Genomic DNA, 21,749 nt, shown 5'->3' with positions numbered 1-21,749 from the left:
ACCATATACCCTACCCCAACACCATATATTTCCTACCCACACCCTAACCCTATTTCCTACCCACACTCTAACCATATACCCTACCCCAACACCATATACCCTACCCCAACACCATATACCCTACCCCAACACCATATACCCTACCCCAACACCATATACCCTACCCCAACACCATATACCCTACCCCAACACCATATATCCTACCCACACTCTAACCATATACTCTACCCACACTCTAACCATATACCCTACCCCAACACCATATACCCTACCCACACTCTAACCATATACCCTACCCCAACACCATATATCCTACCCACACTCTAACCATATACCCTACCCCAACACCATATACCCTACCCCAACACCATATATTTCCTACCCACACCCTAACCCTATTTCCTACCCACACTCTAACCCTATACCCTACCCCAACACCATATACCCTACCCCAACACCATATACCCTACCCCAACACCATATACCCTACCCCAACACCATATACCCTACCCCAACACCCTATACCCTACCCCAACACCATATACCCTACCCCAACACCATATACCCTACCCCAACACCATATACCCTACCCCAACACCCTATACCCTACCCCAACACCATATACCCTACCCCAACACCATATACCCTACCCCAACACCTAACCCTATACCCTACCCCAACACCATATACCCTACCCCAACACCATATACCCTACCCCAACACCCTAACCCTATACCCTACCCCAACACCCTATACCCTACCCTCTCTGTCATACAGTAGTATACAGTGAAAATAATCTGTACATTTTATGAACCTTAGGCAGAGTGTACATTGTAATCAGCCCTTTTATAGATGCACTAGCTTTGGTCAAGCCTTCTCCTAGAGCGAATGCAAGGTTACAGTCTGGCCACGCTAGTTCTGCTCTGTCCCCCTACAGTACCGATGTGGAGTTGCAGTTTAACTGACAGGGTGTTCTGCTCTGTCCCCCTACAGGACAGATGTGGAGTTGCAGTTTAACTGACAGGGTGTTCTGCTCTGTCCCCTGCAGGACAGATGTGGAGTTGCAGTGTAACTGACAGGGTGTTCTGCTCTGTCCCCTGCAGGACAGATGTGGAGTTGCAGTTTAACTGACAGGGTGTTCTGCTCTGTCCCCTGCAGGACAGATGTGGAGTTGCAGTTTAACTTATTGTTCTGCTCTGTCCCCTGCAGGACAGATGTGGAGTTGCAGTTTAAATGACAGGGTGTTCTGCTCTGTCCCCTGCAGGACAGATGTGGAGTTGCAGTTTAACTTATTGTTCTGCTCTGTCCCCTGCAGGACAGATGTGGAGTTGCAGTTTAACTGACAGGGTGTTCTGCTCTGTCCCCCTGCAGGACAGATGTGGAGTTGCAGTGTAACTGACAGGGTGTTCTGCTCTGTCCCCTGCAGGACAGATGTGGAGTTGCAGTTTAACTTATTGTTCTGCTCTGTCCCCTGCAGGACAGATGTGGAGTTGCAGTTTAACTGACAGGGTGTTCAGCTCTGTCCCCTGCAGGACAGATGTGGAGTTGCAGTTTAACTGACAGGGTGTTCTGCTCTGTCCCCCTGCAGGACAGATGTGGAGTTGCAGTTTAACTTATTGTTCTGCTCTGTCCCCTGCAGGACAGATGTGGAGTTGCAGTTTAAATGACAGGGTGTTCTGCTCTGTCCCCTGCAGGACAGATGTGGAGTTGCAGTTTAACTGACAGGGTGTTCTGCTCTGTCCCCCTGCAGGACAGATGTGGAGTTGCAGTTTAACTGACAGGGTGTTCTGCTCTGTCCCCTGCAGGACAGATGTGGAGTTGCAGTTTAACTGACAGGGTGTTCTGCTCTGTCCCCCTGCAGGACAGATGTGGAGTTGCAGTTTAACTTATTGTTCTGCTCTGTCCCCTGCAGGACAGATGTGGAGTTGCAGTTTAAATGACAGGGTGTTCTGCTCTGTCCCCCTGCAGGACAGATGTGGAGTTGCAGTTTAACTGACAGGGTGTTCTGCTCTGTCCCCCTGCAGGACAGATGTGGAGTTGCAGTTTAACTGACAGGGTGTTCTGCTCTGTCCCCCTGCAGGACAGATGTGGAGTTGCAGTTTAAATGACAGGGTGTTCTGCTCTGTCCCCCTGCAGGACAGATGTGGAGTTGCAGTTTAACTGACAGGGTGTTCTGCTCTGTCCCCCTGCAGGACAGATGTGGAGTTGCAGTGTAACTGACAGGGTGTTCTGCTCTGTCCCCCTGCAGGACAGATGTGGAGTTGCAGTATAATGACAGGGTGTTCTGCTCTGTCCCCCTGCAGGTCAGATCTGGAGTTGCAGTTTAAATGTTACCATCACGAGGACCGACAAATGAACACCAACTGGCCTGCCTCGGTCCAGGTCAGTAAGAACACCACACACACACACACACACACACACACACACACACACACACACACACACACACACACACACACACACACACACACACACACACACACACACACACACACTAATCTTCCTTTCCTCTGTGCAGGTCAGTGTTAACGCCACGCCCCTCACCATCGAGCGCGGCGACAACAAGACGTCCCACAAGCCCCTGCACCTGAAACAAGTCTGCCAACCAGGAAGGAACACCATCCAGATCACAGTTACCGCCTGCTGCTGTGTGAGTACTGTGCTGACAACAACAACCACTACTGCTACTAATGATGAGGATGATGAGGATTGTGGTGATGATGAGGAGGATGAGGAAGATGAGGAGTGTGGTGATGATGAGGAGGATGAGGATGAGGATGATGAGGATTGTGGTGATGATGAGGATTGTGGTGATGATGAGGAGGATGAGGAAGATGGGAATTGTGGTGATGATGAGGAGGATGAGGATGATGAGAATTGTGGTGATGATGAGGAGGATGAGGATGATGAGGATTTTGGTGATGATGAGGAGGATGAGGATGATGAGAATTGTGGTGATGATGAGGATGATGAGGATTGTGGTGATGAGGATGATGATGATAATGAGGTTTGTGGTGATGAGGATGATGATGATTGTGGTGATGAGGATGATGATGATAATGAGGATTGTGGTGATGATGAGGAGGATGAAGATTATGAGGATTGTGGTGATGATGAGGATTGTGGTGATGATGAGGAGGATGAGGATGATGAGAATTGTGGTGATGATGAGGATGATGAGGATTGTGGTGATGAGGAGGATGAGGATTATGAGGATTGTGGTGATGATGAGGATTGTGGTGATGATGAGGAGGATGAGGATTGTGGTGATGAGGAGGAGGATGAGGATTGTGGTGATAAGGATGATGATGATAATGAGGATTGTGGTGATGATGAGGATGATGAGGATTGTGGTGATGAGGAGGAGGATGAGGATTGTGGTGATGAGGAGGAGGATGAGGATTGTGGTGATGATGAGGAGGATGAGGATTGTGGTGATGAGGATGATGATGGTGATGAGGATTGTGGTGATGATGAGGATTGTGGTGATGATGATTATGGTGGTGTGGGTGATAATGGTGATGAAGATGAGGATTCTGGAGATGATGATGATTGCGGTGATGATGATGAGGATGAAGATGAGGATTGTGGTGATGATGACGATGATTGTGGTGATACTGGTGATGATGATGAGGATTGTGGTAAGGATGATGGTAATGATAATGGGGATGATAATGAGGACGATGATGGTGTAAATGATGATGCTCCTCTCCTCTACAGTCTCACCTGTTTGTACTGCAGCTGGTCCACAGACCCTCTGTACGATCTGTCCTGCAAGGCTTACTGAAGAAGAGGTTACTGCCTGCAGAGCACTGCATCACCAAAGGTACACTACTGTTATCCCTCCTTCTGGTACTGAGTAACCCTCTCCCTCTGGTACTGACTGACCCTCTCCCTCTGGTACTTAGTGACCCTCTCCCTCTGGTACTGACTGACCCTCTCCCTCTGGTACTGAGTGACCCTCTCCCTCTGGTACTGACTGACCCTCTCCCTCTGGTACTGACTGACCCTCTCCCTCTGGTACTTAGTGACCCTCTCCCTCTGGTACTGAGTGACCCTCTCCCTCTGGTACTGAGTGACCCTCTCCCTCTGGTACCCGCTCCCTCTGGTACGGCGTAACCCTCTCCCTCTGGTACTGACTGACCCTCTCCCTCTGGTACTGACTGACCCTCTCCCTCTGGTACTGACTGACCCTCTCCCTCTGGTACTGACTGACCCTCTCTCTCTGGTACTGACTGACCCTCTCCCTCTGGTACTGAGTGACCCTCTCCCTCTGTTACTGAGTGACCCTCTCTCTCTGGTACCCGCTCCCTCTGGTACTGAGTGACCCTCTCTCTCTGGTACTGATTGACCCTCTCCCTCTGGTACTGACTGACCCTCTCCCTCTGGTACAGACTGACCCTCTCTCTCTGGTACTGACTGACCCTCTCCCTCTGGTACTGACTGACCCTCTCCCTCTGGTACTGACTGACCTCTCCCTCTGGTACTGACTGACCCTCTCCCTCTGGTACTGACTGACCCTCTCCCTCTGGTACTGACTGACCCTCTCCCTCTGGTACTGACTGACCCTCTCCCTCTGGTACTGACTGACCCTCTCTCTCTGGTACTGACTGACCCGCTCCCTCTTGTACTGAGTGACCCTCTCTCTCTGGTACCCGCTCCCTCTGGTACTGACTGATCCTCTCCCTCTGGTACTGACTGACCCTCTCCCTCTGGTACTGACTGATCCTCTCCCTCTGGTACTGACTGACCCTCTCCCTCTGGTACTGAGTGACCCTCTCTCTCTGGTACTGACTGACCCTCTCCCTCTGGTACTGACTGACCCTCTTCCTCTGTTACTGACTGACCCTCTCTCTCTGTTACTGACTGACCCTCTCTCTGTGGTCCTCCTCCCATCTCCCTTATCTCCATTGTGGTCCTCCTCCCATCTCCCTTATCTCCTCTGTGGTCCTCCTCCCATCTCCACTGTGGTCCTCCTCCCATCTCCCTTATCTCTACTGTGGTCCTCCTCCCATCTCCACTGTGGTCCTCCTCCCATCTCCCTTATCTCTACTGTGGTCCTCCTCCCATCTCCATTGTGGTCCTCCTCCCATCTCCACTGTGGTCCTCCTCCCATCTCCATTGTGGTCCTCCTCCCATCTCCATTGTGGTCCTCCTCCCATCTCCCTTATCTCTACTGTGGTCCTCCTCCCATCTCCACTGTGGTCCTCCTCCCATCTCCCTTATCTCTACTGTGGTCCTCCTCCCATCTCCATTGTGGTCCTCCTCTCATCTCCACTGTGGTCCTCCTCCCATCTCCACTGTGGTCCTCATCCCATCTCCTCTGTGGTCCTCCTCCCATCTCCATTGTGGTCCTCCTCCCATCTCCCTTATCTCTACTGTGGTCCTCCTCCCATCTCCACTGTGGTCCTCCTCCCATCTCCCTTATCTCTACTGTGGTCCTCCTCCCATCTCCATTGTGGTCCTCCTCTCATCTCCACTGTGGTCCTCCTCCCATCTCCACTGTGGTCCTCATCCCATCTCCTCTGTGGTCCTCCTCCCATCTCCCTTATCTCTACTGTGGTCCTCCTCCCATCTCCATTGTGGTCCTCCTCCCATCTCCCTTATCTCTACTGTGGTCCTCCCTCCCATCTCCACTGTGGTCCTCCTCCCATCTCCACTGTGGTCCTCCTCCCATCTCCACTGTGGTCCTCCTCCCATCTCCACTGTGGTCCTCCTCCCATCTCCCTTATCTCCACTGTGGTCCTCCTCCCATCTCCACTGTGGTCCTCCTCCCATCTCCACTGTGGTCCTCATCCCATCTCCACTGTGGTCCTCCTCCCATCTCCACTGTGGTCCTCCTCCCATCTCCACTGTGGTCCTCATCCCATCTCCACTGTGGTCCTCCTCCCATCTCCCTTATCTCCACTGTGGTCCTCATCCCATCTCCACTGTGGTCCTCCTCCCATCTCCTCTGTGGTCCTCCTCCCATCTCCACTGTGGTCCTCATCCCATCTCCTCTGTGGTCCTCCTCCCATCTCCCTTATCTCCACTGTGGTCCTCATCCCATCTCCACTGTGGTCCTCATCCCATCTCCACTGTGGTCCTCCTCCCATCTCCCTTATCTCCTCTGTGGTCCTCCTCTCATCTCCACTGTGGTCCTCCTCCCATCTCCACTGTGGTCCTCCTCTCATCTCCACTGTGGTCCTCCTCCCATTTCCACTGTGGTCCTCCTCCCATCTCCACTGTGGTCCTCCTCCCATCTCCCTTATCTCCTCTGTGGTCCTCCTCCCATCTCCACTGTGATCCTCCTCCCATCTCCCTTATCTCCTCTGTGGTCCTCCTCCCATCTCCATTGTGGTCCTCCTCCCATCTCCACTGTGGTCCTCCTCCCATCTCCTTTATCTCCACTGTGGTCCTCCTCCCATCTCCATTGTGGTCCTCCTCCCATCTCCCTTATATCCTCTGTGGTCCTCCTCCCATCTCCCTTATCTCCACTGTGGTCCTCCTCCCATCTCCCTTATCTCCTCTGTGGTCCTCCTCCCATCTCCCTTATCTCCTCTGTGGTCCTCCTCTCATCTCCACTGTGGTCCTCCTCCCATCTCCCTTATCTCCTCTGTGGTCCTCCTCCCATCTCCACTGTGGTCCTCCTCCCATCTCCCTTATCTCCTCTGTGGTCCTCCTCTCATCTCCATTGTGGTCCTCCTCCCATCTCCCTTATCTCCATTGTGGTCCTCCTCTCATCTCCACTGTGGTCCTCCTCCCATCTCCACTGTGGTCCTCCTCCCATCTCCACTGTGGTCCTCCTCTCATCTCCACTGTGGTCCTCCTCCCATCTCCTCTGTGGTCCTCCTCCCATCTCCACTGTGGTCCTCATCCCATCTCCCTTATCTCCACTGTGGTCCTCCTCCCATCTCCCTCATCTCCACTGTGGTCCTCCTCCCATCTCCCTTATCTCCTCTGTGGTCCTCCTCTCATCTCCACTGTGGTCCTCCTCCCATCTCCACTGTGGTCCTCCTCTCATCTCCACTGTGGTCCTCCTCCCATCTCCACTGTGGTCCTCCTCTCATCTCCACTGTGGTCCTCCTCCCATCTCCATTGTGGTCCTCCTCCCATCTCCACTGTGGTCCTCCTCCCATCTCCCTTATCTCCACTGTGGTCCTCCTCCCATCTCCTTTATCTCCACTGTGGTCCTCCTCCCATATCCACTGTGGTCCTCCTCCCATCTCCTTTATCTCCATTTTGGTCGTCTCATCTCCATTGTGGTCCTCCTCCCATCTCCCCAGTTAAGAGAAACTTCAGCAGCGTAGCGGCGTCCTCTGGCAACACCACTCTGAACGGCGAGGACGGTGTTGAACAGACGGCCATCAAGGTCTCCCTCAAATGTCCGATCACCTTCCGGAGGATCCAACTTCCAGCCAGAGGTCATGACTGTAAACATGTCCAGTGCTTTGATTTGGAATCCTACTTACAGTTGAACTGTGAGCGAGGAACGTGGCGATGTCCAGTATGCAAGTAAGTTGGGACTGCGGTTGAACACTGGGTGGGTGATACTAACCTGGCTGGGTGAAACTGGGACTTATAATGTTGAATTAATGTGCACTGTTACCTGTAAAACTGCATTGAATAAAGGTATTTATGTTATATCTGAAATACTCAGTTACACAAAGAGTTGGAAAAGATCAATGACCACTCTGATGTTTATCTTCTGAATACAATCAGTAATGTTTATATCCTCTCTGTAATGTTTATGTCCTCTCTGTAATGTTTATGTCCTCTCTGTAATGTTTACGCCCTCTCTGTAATGTTTATATCCTCTCTGTAATGTTGATGTCTCTGTAATGTTTATGTCCTCTCTGTAATGTTTACGTCCTCTCTGTAATGTTTATGTCCTCTCTGTAATGTGTATGTCCTCTCTGTAATGTTTATGTCCTCTCTGTAATGTTTATGTCCTCTCTGTAATGTTTATGTCCTCTCTGTAATGTTTATGTCCTCTCTGTAATGTTTATGTCCTCTCTGTAATGTTTATATCCTCTCTGTAATGTTTATGTCCTCTCTGTAATGTTTATGTCCTCTCTGTAATGTTTACATCCTCTCTGTAATGTTCATGTCCTCTCTGTAATGTTTATGTCCTCTCTGTAATGTTCATGTCCTCTCTGTAATGTTTACATCCTCTCTGTAATGTTTACGTCCTCTCTGTAATGTTTATGTCCTCTCTGTAATGTTGATGTCTCTGTAATGTTTATGTCCTCTCTGTAATGTTGACGTCCTCTCTGTAATGTTTATGTCCTCTCTGTAATGTTTACATCCTGTCTGTAATATTTATGTCCTCTCTGTAATGTTTATGTCCTCTCTGTAATGTTTACGTCCTCTCTGTAATGTTTATGTCCTCTCTGTAATGTTTACGTCCTCTCTGTCCTCCGCAGTAAAACAGCGTTGCTTGAGGGACTAGAAGTTGACCAGTACATGTGGGGGATTCTTAATGCCATCCAAAAGTAAGATTACTTTCCCAACATCCTCACCATACTCATCAAACCCTCCTACTGCACCAATCACCATGAACGTTATCACTTATCAACCTTCTTGAGAGATTTTAGGCTTAATAAAGATATTTTACACTATGTTGTTGATATCTTTATTAAGCCTAAAATCTCTCAACAACATAGTGTGAAATATCTTTATTAAGCCTAAAATCTCTCAACAACATAGTGTGAAATATCTATATTAAGCCTAAAATCTCTCAACAACATAGTGTAAAATATCTTTATTAAGTCTAAAATCTCTCAACAACATATTTTACACTATGTTGTTGAATTCTGTAAAGTGGAACCATTGTTTATTGGGATGCAGGAATAAAGCGCTCATTCTGCGGCTTTCTCTTTTCATCATCTCACTACCCCCCCCCCCCCACCCCCACGCCACGCCCAGCTCGGAGTTTGAGGAGGTGACCATAGACCCTTCGTGTAGTTGGAGACCTGTGGCCATCAAGTCTGATATCCACATCAAGGAGGATCCAGATGGACCCATGGCCAAGAGGTTCAAGACCATGAGCCCCACCCAGATGACCCTGCCCAACGTGATGGAGATGATCGCCCTGCTCGGCCCAGGGCCCTCGCCCTACCCACCCCACCAGGGGGGCAACAACAGCAAATACGGAAGCCATGGTACATTATTTACTGAGATACTTTCTTCCCAACTTAATCCTCTTAGTTCCTGGAGGAACATAGGCCCATGGTACATTATTTACTGAGATACCTTCTTCCCAACTTAATCCTCTTAGTTCCTGGAGGAACATAGGGCCATGGTACATTATTTACTGAGATACCTTCTTCCCAACTTAATCCTCTTAGTTCCTGGAGGAACATAGGGCCATGGTACATTATTTACTGAGATACCTTCTTCCCAACTCAATCATCTTAGTTGCTGGAAGAACATAGGGCCATGGTACATTATTTACTGAGATACCTTCTTCCTAACTTAATCCTCTTAGTTCCTGGAGGAACATAGGGCCATGGTACATTATTTACTGAGATACTTTCTTCTTAACTTAATGATCTTCTTAGTTGCTGGAAGAACATAGGGCCATGGTACATTATTTACTGAGATACCTTCTTCCTAACTTAATCCTCTTAGTTCCTGGAGGAACATAGGGCCATGGTACATTATTTACTGAGATACTTTCTTCTTAACTTAATTATCCTCTTAGTTCCTGGAAGAACATAGGGCCATGGTACATTATTTACTGAGATACTTTCTTCTTAACTTAATTATCCTCTTAGTTCCTGGAGGAACATAGGTCCATGGTACATTATTTACTGAAATACCTTCTTCCCAACTTAATCCTCTTAATTCCTGGAAGAACATAGGGCCATGGTACATTATTTACTGAGATACCTTCTTCCTAACTTAATCCTCTTAGTTCCTGGAGGAACATAGGGCCATGGTACATTATTTACTGAGATACTTTCTTCTTAACTTAATTATCCTCTTAGTTCCTGGAGGAACATAGGGCCATGGTACATTATTTACTGAGATACCTTCTTCTTAACTTAATCCTCTTAGTTCCTGGAGGAACATAGGTCCATGGTACCAACAATGAGTTTTTTAGATTACGTTTCTGTGTACATAAAAACATCTGTACTTGTGTCATATCACAGTTATGTGATTTATAAACAAACAAAAAAATAAACAAAAAGAAAAATAACCTCTGAAAGTAACTTGCTTGTTGTGATTTTTTTGTTGTGTTACTAGGTAACAGTTACCAGGGCCACAGCGGGGGCTTTGACTTCCCCCATGGGAACCCCGGTGGTACGACCATGAACGACTTCATGCACGGCCCCGTTCTGTCCCACCCGCCAAACATGGCACAGGACAAACCCCTCACACACAGCATGCCTGACTCTGTAAGTTAAAGTTTACATGTTTTCAAATGTACTGCCTTGTGGGATGTATACAGAGGGTCGTGCGTACGGCCCAGTATGTCACCGGGGCCAAGCTTCCTGACAACAAGGACCTATATACCAGGCGGTGTCAGGGGAAGGCCCTAAAAATTGCCAAAGACTCCAGCCACCCTAGTCATAGACTGTTCTCTCTGCTACCGCACGGCAAGCAGTACCGGACCGCCAAGTCTAGGTCCAAGAGGGTTCTACCCCCAAGCCATAAGACTCATAAAACAGCTAATCAAAGAGCTCCTCCAGACCCCTCTTTTACCCTGCTGCTACTCTCTGTTTATTATCTATGCATAATCACTTTAACTCTACCTACATGTACATATTACCTCAATTACCTCGACTAACCAGTGCCCCCGCACATTGACTCTGTACCGTAACACCCTGTATATAGTCTCCACATTGACTCTGTCAATTCTGTGGCTGGTCCTTCTGTGGCTCAGTTGGTAGAGCATGGCGCTTGTAACGCCAGGGTAGTGGGTTCGTTTCCCGGGACCACCCATACGTAGAATGTATGCACACATGACTGTAAGTCGCTTTGGATAAAAGCGTCAGCTAAATGGCATATATTATTATTATTATTATTACTGTATATAACCTCCACATTGACTCTGTACCGGTACCCCCTGTATATAGCCTCCACATTGACTCTGTACCGGTACCCCCTGTATATAGCCTCCACATTGACTCTGTACCGGTACCCCCTGTATATAGCCTCCACATTGACTCTGTACCGGTACCCCCTGTATATAGCCTCCACATTGACTCTGTACCGTAACACCCTGTATATAGCCTTCACATTGACTCTGTACCGTAACACCCTGTATATAGCCTCCACATTGACTCTGTACCGTAACACCCTGTATATAGCCTCCACATTGACTCTGTACCGTAACACCCTGTATATAGCCTCCACATTGACTCTGTACCGTAACACCCTGTATATAGCCTCCACATTGACTCTGTACCGTAATACCCTGTATATAGCCTCCACATTGACTCTGTACCGTAACACCCTGTATATAGCCTCCACATTGACTCTGTACCGTAACACCCTGTATATAGCCTCCACATTGACTCTGTACCGTAATACCCTGTATATAGCCTCCACATTGACTCTGTACCGTAACACCCTGTATATAGCCTCCACATTGCCTCTTTACCGTAACACCCTGTATATAGCCTCCACATTGACTCTGTACCGTAACACCCTGTATATAGCCTCCACATTGACTCTGTACCGTAACACCCTGTATATAGCCTCCACATTGACTCTGTACCGTAACACCCTGTATATAGCCTCCACATTGACTCTGTACCGGTACCCCCTGTATATAGCCTCCACATTGACTCTGTACCGTAATACCCTGTATATAGCCTCCACATTGACTCTGTACCGTAACACCCTGTATATAGCCTCCACATTGACTCTGTACCGTAACACCCTGTATATAGCCTCCACATTGACTCTGTACCGTAATACCCTGTAAATAGCCTCCACATTGACTCTGTACCGTAACACCCTGTATATAGCCTCCACATTGACTCTGTACCGTAACACCCTGTATATAGCCTCCACATTGACTCTGTACCGTAATACCCTGTATATAGCCTCCACATTGACTCTGTACCGTAACACCCTGTATATAGCCTCCACATTGACTCTGTACCGTAATACCCTGTATATAGCCTCCACATTGACTCTGTACCGTAATACCCTGTATATAGCCTCCACATTGACTCTGTACCGTAATACCCTGTATATAGCCTTGCTATTGATATTTTACTGCTGCTATTTTTTATTTTCTACTTATCTATTTTTTTACTTTACACGTATTTTTATATTTTTCGGAACTTCTTAAAGCTGGTTAAGGGCTTGTAACTAAGCTTTTCACTAAGGTTTACACCTGTTGTATTCGGCGCATGTGACAAATACAATTTGATTTGATTTAAACATTGGCAAACTGTATCCCACTGCTCAGTGTAAGAGTCACTCAGTGTACAGGTTATATGCAACTGCTTTAACACTGCAGACATGGAAGTGATTATTACCTTCAACCCTGTCCTAATTTACATGACTCAACTCACACTATCATATCAATGATTCTCTCTCGCTCACTCTCTCTGTCTCTCTCCTTTTCTCTCTCCCTCTCTCTCCTTTTCTCTCTCTGTCTCTCTCCCTCTCTCTCCTTTTCTCTCTCTGTCTCTCTCCCTCTCTCTCCTTTTCTCTCTCTCTCTCTCTCTCTCTCTCTGTCTCTCTCTGTCTCTCTCTCTCCTTTTCCCTCTCTCTCTCCCTCTCTTCTCTCTCTCTCTCTCTCTCTCTCTCTCTCTCTCTCTCTCTCTCTCTCTCTCTCTCTCTCTCTCTCTCTCTCTCTCTCTCTCTCTCTCTCTCTCTCTCTGTTTCTCTCTCTCTGTCTCTCTCTCCTTTTCTCTCTCTCTCCCCCTCTCTTCCTCTCTCTCTCTCTCTGTTTCTCTCTCTCTCTCTCTGTTTCTCTCTCTCTGTCTCTCTCTATTTCTCTCTCTCTGTTTCTCTCTGTTTCTCTCTCTCTCTCCTTTTCTCTCTCTGTCTCTCTCCCTCTCTCTCATTTTCTCTCCTTTTCTCACTCTGTCTCTCTCCCTCTCTCTCCTTTTCTCTCCTTTTCTCTCTCCCTCTCTGTCCTACTCTCTCTTTCTTCTTCCCTTCTCAGATACCTCATCCTGCCATCACTGACCAGTCCCACAACTTGTTACAGCATAGCTTACACGCCCAATCGCACCCCGGCAGCCAATCGGGACAGCCGTTGCATCACAGTGGACCTCCTCAGCCGTCACGACAACAGGCTCCGCCCCCACAGCAACAACAGCCCGGCCCTAACAATCACCCTCTGCAGCACGGTGACCCCTTAGAGGGACTGGGTGGAGGGCTCCCAGATATGCCCGAACCTTCCTTGGATGTAAGTTAGACACACATGGGCTACGTCCCAAATGGTAACCTATTCCCTATATAGTGCACTACTTATTTAGAAAATAGAGTGCTATTTGAGACGTGTATATATTAGTGATGGGTTATGGGTTAACCGTGGGTTATCCCACGGTGTCTGCGGTTATATCCACGTGGTGGGTGGGTTTAGCGTTATGAAATATTTTGTGGCTGAAGGTTGAGTAAATGTAATTTATTTTTTTAAGCTTTAGGGCCTAACGCCTCGATCACACCGACAGTGTCCAAACAGCTAGGTGTGTGAGCAAGAACAGTTCAACATTCACCTTCTGCGACCATTTCTGTCAAACCGTCTACAGCACACAGTTTGATGCTTACGTTGGATGAATCCTACCTACGCACCACACAGAAGCAACTGCCTCAGCAACGCTGCGAGGCAAACGCAGCGTTTCACTGGAAACGAATGTACTTCTGGTGTACCAAACTGAAATGACGCCGTCGGTTACGATCGAGTCGTAACTGTATGAGCGCCAAATACACTGAAAAGGACTGTGTCGGAGTTTAATTCGATCAGAGACCAGCTGCAAAATGGAGAGTTGAAAATAAAAAGAAGGGAGGGCCAGAACAGTAGTCTAATGTAATGAGAAGAGAGGACCAGAACAGTAGTCTAATGTTATGAGAAGAGAGGACCAGAACAGTAGTCTAATGTAATGAGAAGAGAGGACCAGAACAGTAGTCTGATGTTATGAGAAGAGAGGACCAGAACAGTAGTCTAATGTTATGAGAAGAGAGGGCCAGAACAGTAGTCTGATGTTATGAGAAGAGAGGGCCAGAACAGTAGTCTAATGTTATGAGAAGAGAGGGCCAGAACAGTAGTCTAATGTTATGAGAAGAGAGGGCCAGAACAGTAGTCTAATGTTATGAGAAGAGAGGGCCAGAACAGTAGTCTAATGTTATGAGAAGAGAGGGCCAGAACAGTAGTCTAATGTTATGAGAAGAGAGGGCCAGAACAGTAGTCTGATGTTATGAGAAGAGAGGGCCAGAACAGTAGTCTAATGTTATGAGAAAGAGAGGGCCAGAACAGTAGTCTAATGTTAGAGAAGAGGGCCAGAACAGTAGTCTGATGTTATGAGAAGAGAGGGCCAGAACAGTAGTCTAATGTTATGAGAAGAGAGGGCCAGAACAGTAGTCTAATGTTATGAGAAGAGAGGACCAGAACAGTAGTCTAATGTTATGAGAAGAGAGGACCAGAACAGTAGTCTAATGTTATGAGAAGAGAGGACCAGAACAGTAGTCTGATGTTATGAGAAGAGAGGACCAGAACAGTAGTCTGATGTTATGAGAAGAGAGGACCAGAACAGTAGTCTAATGTTATGAGAAGAGAGGACCAGAACAGTAGTCTAATGTTATGAGAAGAGAGGACCAGAACAGTAGTCTAATGTTATGAGAAGAGAGGACCAGAACAGTAGTCTGATGTTATGAGAAGAGAGGGCCAGAACAGTAGTCTAATGTTATGAGAAGAGAGGACCAGAACAGTAGTCTAATGTTATGAGAAGAGAGGACCAGAACAGTAGTCTAATGTTATGAGAAGAGAGGACCAGAACAGTAGTCTAATGTTATGAGAAGAGAGGGCCAGAACAGTAGTCTAATGTTATGAGAAGAGAGGACCAGAACAGTAGTCTGATGTTATGAGAAGAGAGGGCCAGAACAGTAGTCTAATGTTATGAGAAGAGAGGACCAGAACAGTAGTCTGATGTTATGAGAAGAGAGGACCAGAACAGTAGTCTAATGTTATGAGAAGAGAGGACCAGAACAGTAGTCTAATGTTATGAGAAGAGAGGGCCAGGCCAGAACAGTAGTCTGATGTTATGAGAAGAGAGGACCAGAACAGTAGTCTGATGTTATGAGAAGAGAGGACCAGAACAGTAGTCTGATGTTATGAGAAGAGAGGGCCAGAACAGTAGTCTAATGTTATGAGAAGAGAGGACCAGAACAGTAGTCTAATGTTATGAGAAGAGAGGACCAGAACAGTAGTCTGATGTTATGAGAAGAGAGGGCCAGAACAGTAGTCTAATGTTATGAGAAGAGAGGGCCAGAACAGTAGTCTAATGTAATGAGAAGAGAGGACCAGAACAGTAGTCTGATGTTATGAGAAGAGAGGGCCAGAACAGTAGTCTAATGTTATGAGAAGAGAGGACCAGAACAGTAGTCTGGTGGGTGTGGGTTTTCTGTGTTGTTGTTTAAAAAAAAGTACATTGTTTATTTGGGATTTCAAAGTGGACTATTACAGATCCTAAATTTGTGATGAGATACGTTGGAATGGAATGTACAAATATCATTTTTTTTTGTGACGCTTTTTCATTCACCGTTTCCATGTCAACGTTAGATGGACCTTCTCCTGCAGATCTTTACTAAAAGAGTGTGTTCTCTCCCTCTTTCTCTGCAGCTCCTTCCAGAGCTGGCTAACCCAGATGACTTGTTGTCTTACCTGGATCCTCCAGACCTCCCGAGCAGTAGCAACGATGACCTTCTCTCGCTCTTCGAAAACAACTGACTCTGATTCTAGATCAGTTCATTTTAAAAAATGTATTAAAAAAAAAAACACTTCTAGGACTGCCTGGAGTTGGACCTATAACATCTGACCTGAGACCTGCTCCAGTACTTGACAAACACAAAGATGCACTCCCTTTCTCCTTTTCCTCTTGTACAGTTTGCATTGATTCTCCAGCAGACTGACTGACTGACAGACTGACTGATTGACTGAACAATGTTTTAAAACTCAAAAAGACATAGCAGGACAGGGTAGGGCAGTGAGTGAAGTCTGCCTCCCTGCAACGCCCCCATGTGACCATCGATGATACCAGCTATCTGATATTCAGTTCATTTTGTATTCTACCAGTGTCTGTGTGCACATTTAGGAAAGTGTTGATGCTTTTTTTTTTTTATTCATATTTTGTTTCCTTTTAAAGAAAAATATAGAGGAATTAATTAAATATATACGGGTGGGAAAAAAAACATATTGGAAAAACAAAATGTCCTTCACTATCTGGCCAGTGTGTGTAATGTCCACGTTATTGTTTCACCTTATAAGACGTCTCAGCTTCCTGTTGTCCCAAACGTTGTCACAGTTACTGTTCCCGGGACTGGTTACTACGTATCACTGTCTGTCTGTCTGTCTGTCTGTCTGTCTGTCTGTCTGTCTGTCTGTCTGTCTGTCTGTCTGTCTGTCTGTCTGTCTGTCTGTCTGTCTGTCTGCATGTCATGTGAAAGCACAAGATATAACAACACATACATCTCAAAGGGTACAAAACACATTTAAAGTGACAGTTTTGTCTAACACTAGTACCAAAACATTTACGAGAAATGTGGGATTTTTTGGGGGGAATGTTCAACAGCTCCCACTTTGTTTTTTTTGTTTTCTTTTGGGAAGTGGAGAGGAAGGAATCTTCCCTTCTTCTTTTGGGAAGTGGAGAGGAAGGAATCTTCCCTTCTTCTTTTGGGAAGTGGAGAGGAAGGAATCTTCCCTTCTTCTTTTGGGAAGTGGAGAGGAAGGAATCTTCCCTTCTTCTTTTGGGAAGTGGAGAGGAAGGAATCTTCCCTTCTTCTTTTGGGAAGTGGAGAGGAAGGAATCTTCCCTTCTTCTTTTGAAATAAAGAGCGATGGAGGAAACCAAGTGGAGGGAGAAGGCGGAGCCGCGGGGGGATTGGAAATTGGCAATCATCCTCTTCTAGGAGAGAGAGAGTCTACCCTACAGCATAGACATTTATAATCTCCAATCAGAGAAATACATTTTCGTACTGTGACTGTATCTTGTTTATTTATTATCCTGGACAGAGTAGAGTCACCAATTGATTGATTGATTGATAGTCATCAATGGTAAAGGAAAGCAGACGTGGGAGAATGATGTTTGTTACCAGGGTTATGGGTCCATTTGAATTGAAGGCAGTCAATTCAGGAAGTTAACTAAAATTCAAATTTAATCATTAATTCCAATTAAATAATTAAAACAGGGCATATATTTTCAATTACTCTCAATTAGCTGAAAAAGGAGAAGCTATTTAACTACGTCAACATATCACTTCCAGAATTGATTGACATCAATTTGAATTGTTCCCAACCCTGTGGGTTACTATTTGAGTTTCCTGTCAGGCCGATATCAAGCCAGTTAGAGCTCCTATCTTATCCATCTTTCTTCTGTGCATGCGCCCCCTGGTGTTGCTCCTCTCATCATTCTGTCTTCTGTGCATGCACCGCCTGGTGTTGCTCCTCTCATCATTCTGTCTTCTCTGCATGCACCGCCTGGTGTTAATCCTCTTATCATTCTCTCTTATCTTCTCTTCATGCATCGCCTGGTGTTGCTCCTCTTATCATTCTGTCTTCTCTGCGTGCACCGCCTGGTGTTGCTCCTCTCATCATTCTGTCTTCTCTTCATGCACCGCCTGGTGTTGCTCCTCTTATCATTCTGTCTTCTCTGCATGCACCGCCTGGTGTTGCTCCTCTTATCATTCTGTCTTCTCTTCATGCACCGCCTGGTGTTGCTCCTCTTATCATTCTCTCTTATCTTCTCTTCATGCACCGCCTGGTGTTGCTCCTCTTATCATTCTGTCTTCTCTTCATGCACCGCCTGGTGTTGCTCCTCTTATCATTCTCTCTTATCTTCTCTTCATGCACCGCCTGGTGTTGCTCCTCTTATCATTCTGTCTTCTCTGCATGCACCGCCTGTTAATCCTCTTGTTGCTCCTCTCATCATTCTGTCTTCTCTGCATGCACCGCCTCTTATCATTCTGTCTTCTCTGCATGCACCGCCTGGTGTTAATCCTCTTATCATTATCTCTTCTCTTCATGCACCATCTGGTGTTAATCCTCTTATCACTGCCTGGTGTTAATCCTCTTATCATTCTCTCTTATCTTCTCTTCATGCACCGCCTGGTGTTGCTCCTCTTCCCATTTCACAGAGCTGCGTCTCTAGCTCTCCCTGTTGAATTCTGTTATTAGTAATCATTTTTAAAAAGTGCCAGGTGCCAGGCCCTTGTCTGGGGGTGTTCTCCCAGTAGTAAAGATAGTGTGTGACTGAAATAGCACGCTGTTCCCTGTATAGTGCACTACTTTTGAGGGTACTAAGGTACCATTGCTGACAAATGTATGGTGTGCTTTTTAAAGTTGCTGTTACCACCGCTTTCTGTCTTTCTGTGTGTCTTTTATTCAACAGTAATATTGGATGGGATAGTGCTGTTATCACTGCACGCTGATATTATGGGTTAAAATTGGCTTTCGTTTTGTTTCTACTAGCTTTTTGTTGCTGGAAATTGTGACTTCATCAAACATTGTGAAAATGCTTATCATAACCAAAGAGGGATTGGGAAGTGTGCGTGCGTGTGGTGTGTGTGTGTGTGTGCGTGCGTGTGTGTGTGTGTGTGTGTGTGTGTGTGCGCGTGTGTGTGTGTGTGTGTGTGTGTGTGTGTGTGTGTGTGTGTGTGTGTGTGTGTGTGTGTGTGTGTGTGTGTGTGTGTGTGTGTGTGTGTGTGTGTGTGTGTGTGTGTGTGTGTGTGTGTGTGTGTGTGTGTGTGCGTGCGTGCGTGCGTGTGTGCGTGTGTGTGCGTGCGTGTGTGTGTGTGTGCGTGCGTGCGTGTGTGCGTGTGTGTGTGTGTGTGTGTGTGTGTGTGTGTGCGTGTGTGTGTGTGTGTGTGTGTGTGTGTGCGCGTGTGTGTGCGCGTGTGTGTGTGGTGTGTGTGTGTGTGTGCGCGTGTGTGTGTGGTGTGTGTGTGTGCGTGCTGGTAGTTATCCTTCATTTCAAAGATATGGAGGAAAACTAGCAGGGATCATCCGTCAGTCACCACTGTTGTAACGAACGCAGGAGCTGAAAGTCACGTTTGTTTTCAAGTTCACTTCATGACAAGAGTGTTGTTGAGTATGCAAATGTAATATTTTTAAAGAAAAGCTATTGTAAATATAATTTGTGAATATTTTTGTATCATCTTGATAATTCTTTGTCCTTTTACGTTAATTAGTCAAAGTCCAACGGACCTCATCCTCCCGAAACAAACCCAACACTGACTGGGTTGGGTCTCAAATTGCGCCCTATATAGTAGTGTTGCCATGATGCCAGTATCTACGACACCGGATTTTCCTTGGTAAATAACACGAAATATTGTGTTAACAGCTTCAAAATAAGACATTATTGGGACTGTTTTCGTCAAAGACATCGAGACTTCATGTTTTGTTTCCTTTGCTTCCTTACTTCCTAGTATCGCGACACGTCTGGTATCATGACACGTCTAGTATCGCGACACGTCTGGTATCATGATACGTCTGGTATCGCGACACGTCTAATATCATGCCACGTCTAGTATCGCGACACGTCTAATATCATGACACGTCTAGTATCGCGACACATCTAGTATCATGACACGTCTGGTATCGCGACACGTCTAGTATCATGCCACGTCTAGTATCGCGACACGTCTAGTATCATGACACGTCTAGTATCGCGACACGTCTAGTATCATGACACGTCTAGTATCGCGACACGTCTAGTATCATGACACGTCTAGTATCGCGACACGTCTAGTATCATGACACGTCTAGTATCGCGACACGTCTAGTATCATGACACGTCTGGTATCGCGACACGTCTAGTATCATGACACGTCTAGTATCGCGACACGTCTAGTATCATGACACGTCTGGTATCGCGACACGTCTAGTATCATGACACGTCTAGTATCGCGACACGTCTAGTATCATGACACGTCTGGTATCGCGACACGTCTAGTATCACGACAATGTAATGTATAATGTAATATATAATACAATATAATGTAAAACTGTCTAGTACATTTGACCAGGGCCCAGTATCGGGAAACTCTAGAGCTCCGGTCAAAAATGTAATGTATAATACAATATAATGTAAAACTGCTATACATTTGACCAGGGCCCATAGGGAAACTCATAGAGCTCCGGTCAAAAGAAATGCACATCTTCTGTCTCCTCTCATAGGTGAACCTAATCCCCTCCAAATGTCTCATTGTCAGCTACATACTGCAGATATCTTTCTCGCTGTGGTGGTCCGTCCACTCTAATAGATATCTCTCTCTCTGTGGTGGTCTGTCCACTCTAATAGATATCTCTCTCTGTGGTGGTCTGTCCACTTTTAACAGATCTCTCTCTCTGTGGTGGTCTGTCCACTCTAATAGATATCTTTCTCTCTGTGGTGGTCTGTCCACTTTAACAGATATCTCTCTCTCTCTGTGGTGGTCTGTCCACTTTTAATAGATCTCTCTCTCTGTGGTGGTCTGTCCACTCTAATAGATATCTCTCTCTCTCTCTGTGGTGGTCTGTCCACTTTAACAGATAATAGATCTCTTTTAACTCTGTGGTGGTCTGTCCACTCTAATAGATATCTCTCTCTCTCTCTGTGGTGGTCTGTCCACTCTAATAGATATCTCTCTCTCTCTCTCTGTGGTGGTCCGTCCACTCTAATAGATATCTCTCTCTGTGGTGGTCCGTCCACTTTTAACAGATATCTCTCTCTGTGGTGGTCTGTCCACTTTAACAGATATCTCTCTCTCTCTCTGTGGTGGTCTGTCCACTCTAATAGATATCTCTCTCTCTCTCTGTGGTGGTCTGTCCACTCTAATAGATATCTCTCTCTCTCTCTGTGGTGGTCTGTCCACTCTAATAGATATCTCTCTGTGGTGGTCCGTCCACTTTTCAGATCTCTCTCTCTGTGGTGGTCCAGATATCTCTCTCTCCATCTCTCTCTCTCTCTGTGGTAGTCTGTCCACTCTAATAGATATCTCTCTCTCTCTCTGTGGTGGTCTGTCCACTTTAACAGATATCTCTCTCTCTCTCTGTGGTGGTCCGTCCACTTTTAACAGATCTCTCTCTCTCTATGTGGTGGTCTGTCCACTTTAACAGATATCTCTCTCTCTCTCTGTGGTGGTCTGTCCACTCTAATAGATATCTCTCTCTGTGGTGGTCTGTCCACTCTAATAGATATCTCTCTCTGTGGTGGTCCGTCCACTTTTAACAGATCTCTCTCTCTGTGGTGGTCTGTCCACTCTAATAGATATCTCTCTCTCTGTGGTGGTCTGTCTGTGGTAGTCTGTCCTAATAGATATCTCTCTCACTCTAATAGATATCTCTCTCTCTCTCTGTGGTGGTCTGTCCACTTTAACAGATATCTCTCTCTCTGTGGTCTGTCCACTCTAATAGTCCGTCCTCTGTCCACTTTAACAGATATCTCTCTCTGTGGTAGTCTGTCCACTCTATGTGGTGGTCTGTCCACTTTAGATATCTCTCTCTGTGGTGGTCTGTCCACTTTAACAGATATCTCTCTCTGTCTCTCTCTCTCTCTCTCTCTCTCTCTCTGTGGTCTCTGTGTGCTAAATGATTCTGTCATAACG

At 46.5% G+C, this 21,749-nt stretch overlaps 1 protein-coding gene across 3 annotated transcripts in view; it reads left to right on the top strand.

Annotated features, from left to right (window-relative positions):
- LOC118377329 (zinc finger MIZ domain-containing protein 1-like) overlaps positions 1-18,060 on the top strand; it is a 76,436-nt gene extending 58,376 nt beyond the window's left edge. For all 3 annotated transcript variants that reach the window (XM_052495664.1, XM_052495667.1, XM_052495670.1), the window contains 9 exons: positions 2,304-2,382; positions 2,519-2,650; positions 3,721-3,826; positions 7,266-7,494; positions 8,406-8,474; positions 8,908-9,143; positions 10,231-10,382; positions 13,115-13,360; positions 15,791-18,060. In XM_052495664.1, coding sequence (XP_052351624.1) covers positions 2,304-2,382; positions 2,519-2,650; positions 3,721-3,826; positions 7,266-7,494; positions 8,406-8,474; positions 8,908-9,143; positions 10,231-10,382; positions 13,115-13,360; positions 15,791-15,898 — 1,357 coding nt within the window. In that variant the 3' untranslated portion in view covers positions 15,899-18,060. The remainder of the gene's footprint in view (positions 1-2,303; positions 2,383-2,518; positions 2,651-3,720; positions 3,827-7,265; positions 7,495-8,405; positions 8,475-8,907; positions 9,144-10,230; positions 10,383-13,114; positions 13,361-15,790) is intronic.
- Positions 18,061-21,749: the final 3,689 nt, after the last annotated feature.

Source organism: Oncorhynchus keta, chromosome 3 (assembly GCF_023373465.1).
Source record: "Oncorhynchus keta strain PuntledgeMale-10-30-2019 chromosome 3, Oket_V2, whole genome shotgun sequence".
NCBI classification, from domain to species: Eukaryota; Metazoa; Chordata; class Actinopteri; order Salmoniformes; family Salmonidae; genus Oncorhynchus; species Oncorhynchus keta.
This window is presented reverse-complemented; position numbering and strand designations above follow the sequence as displayed.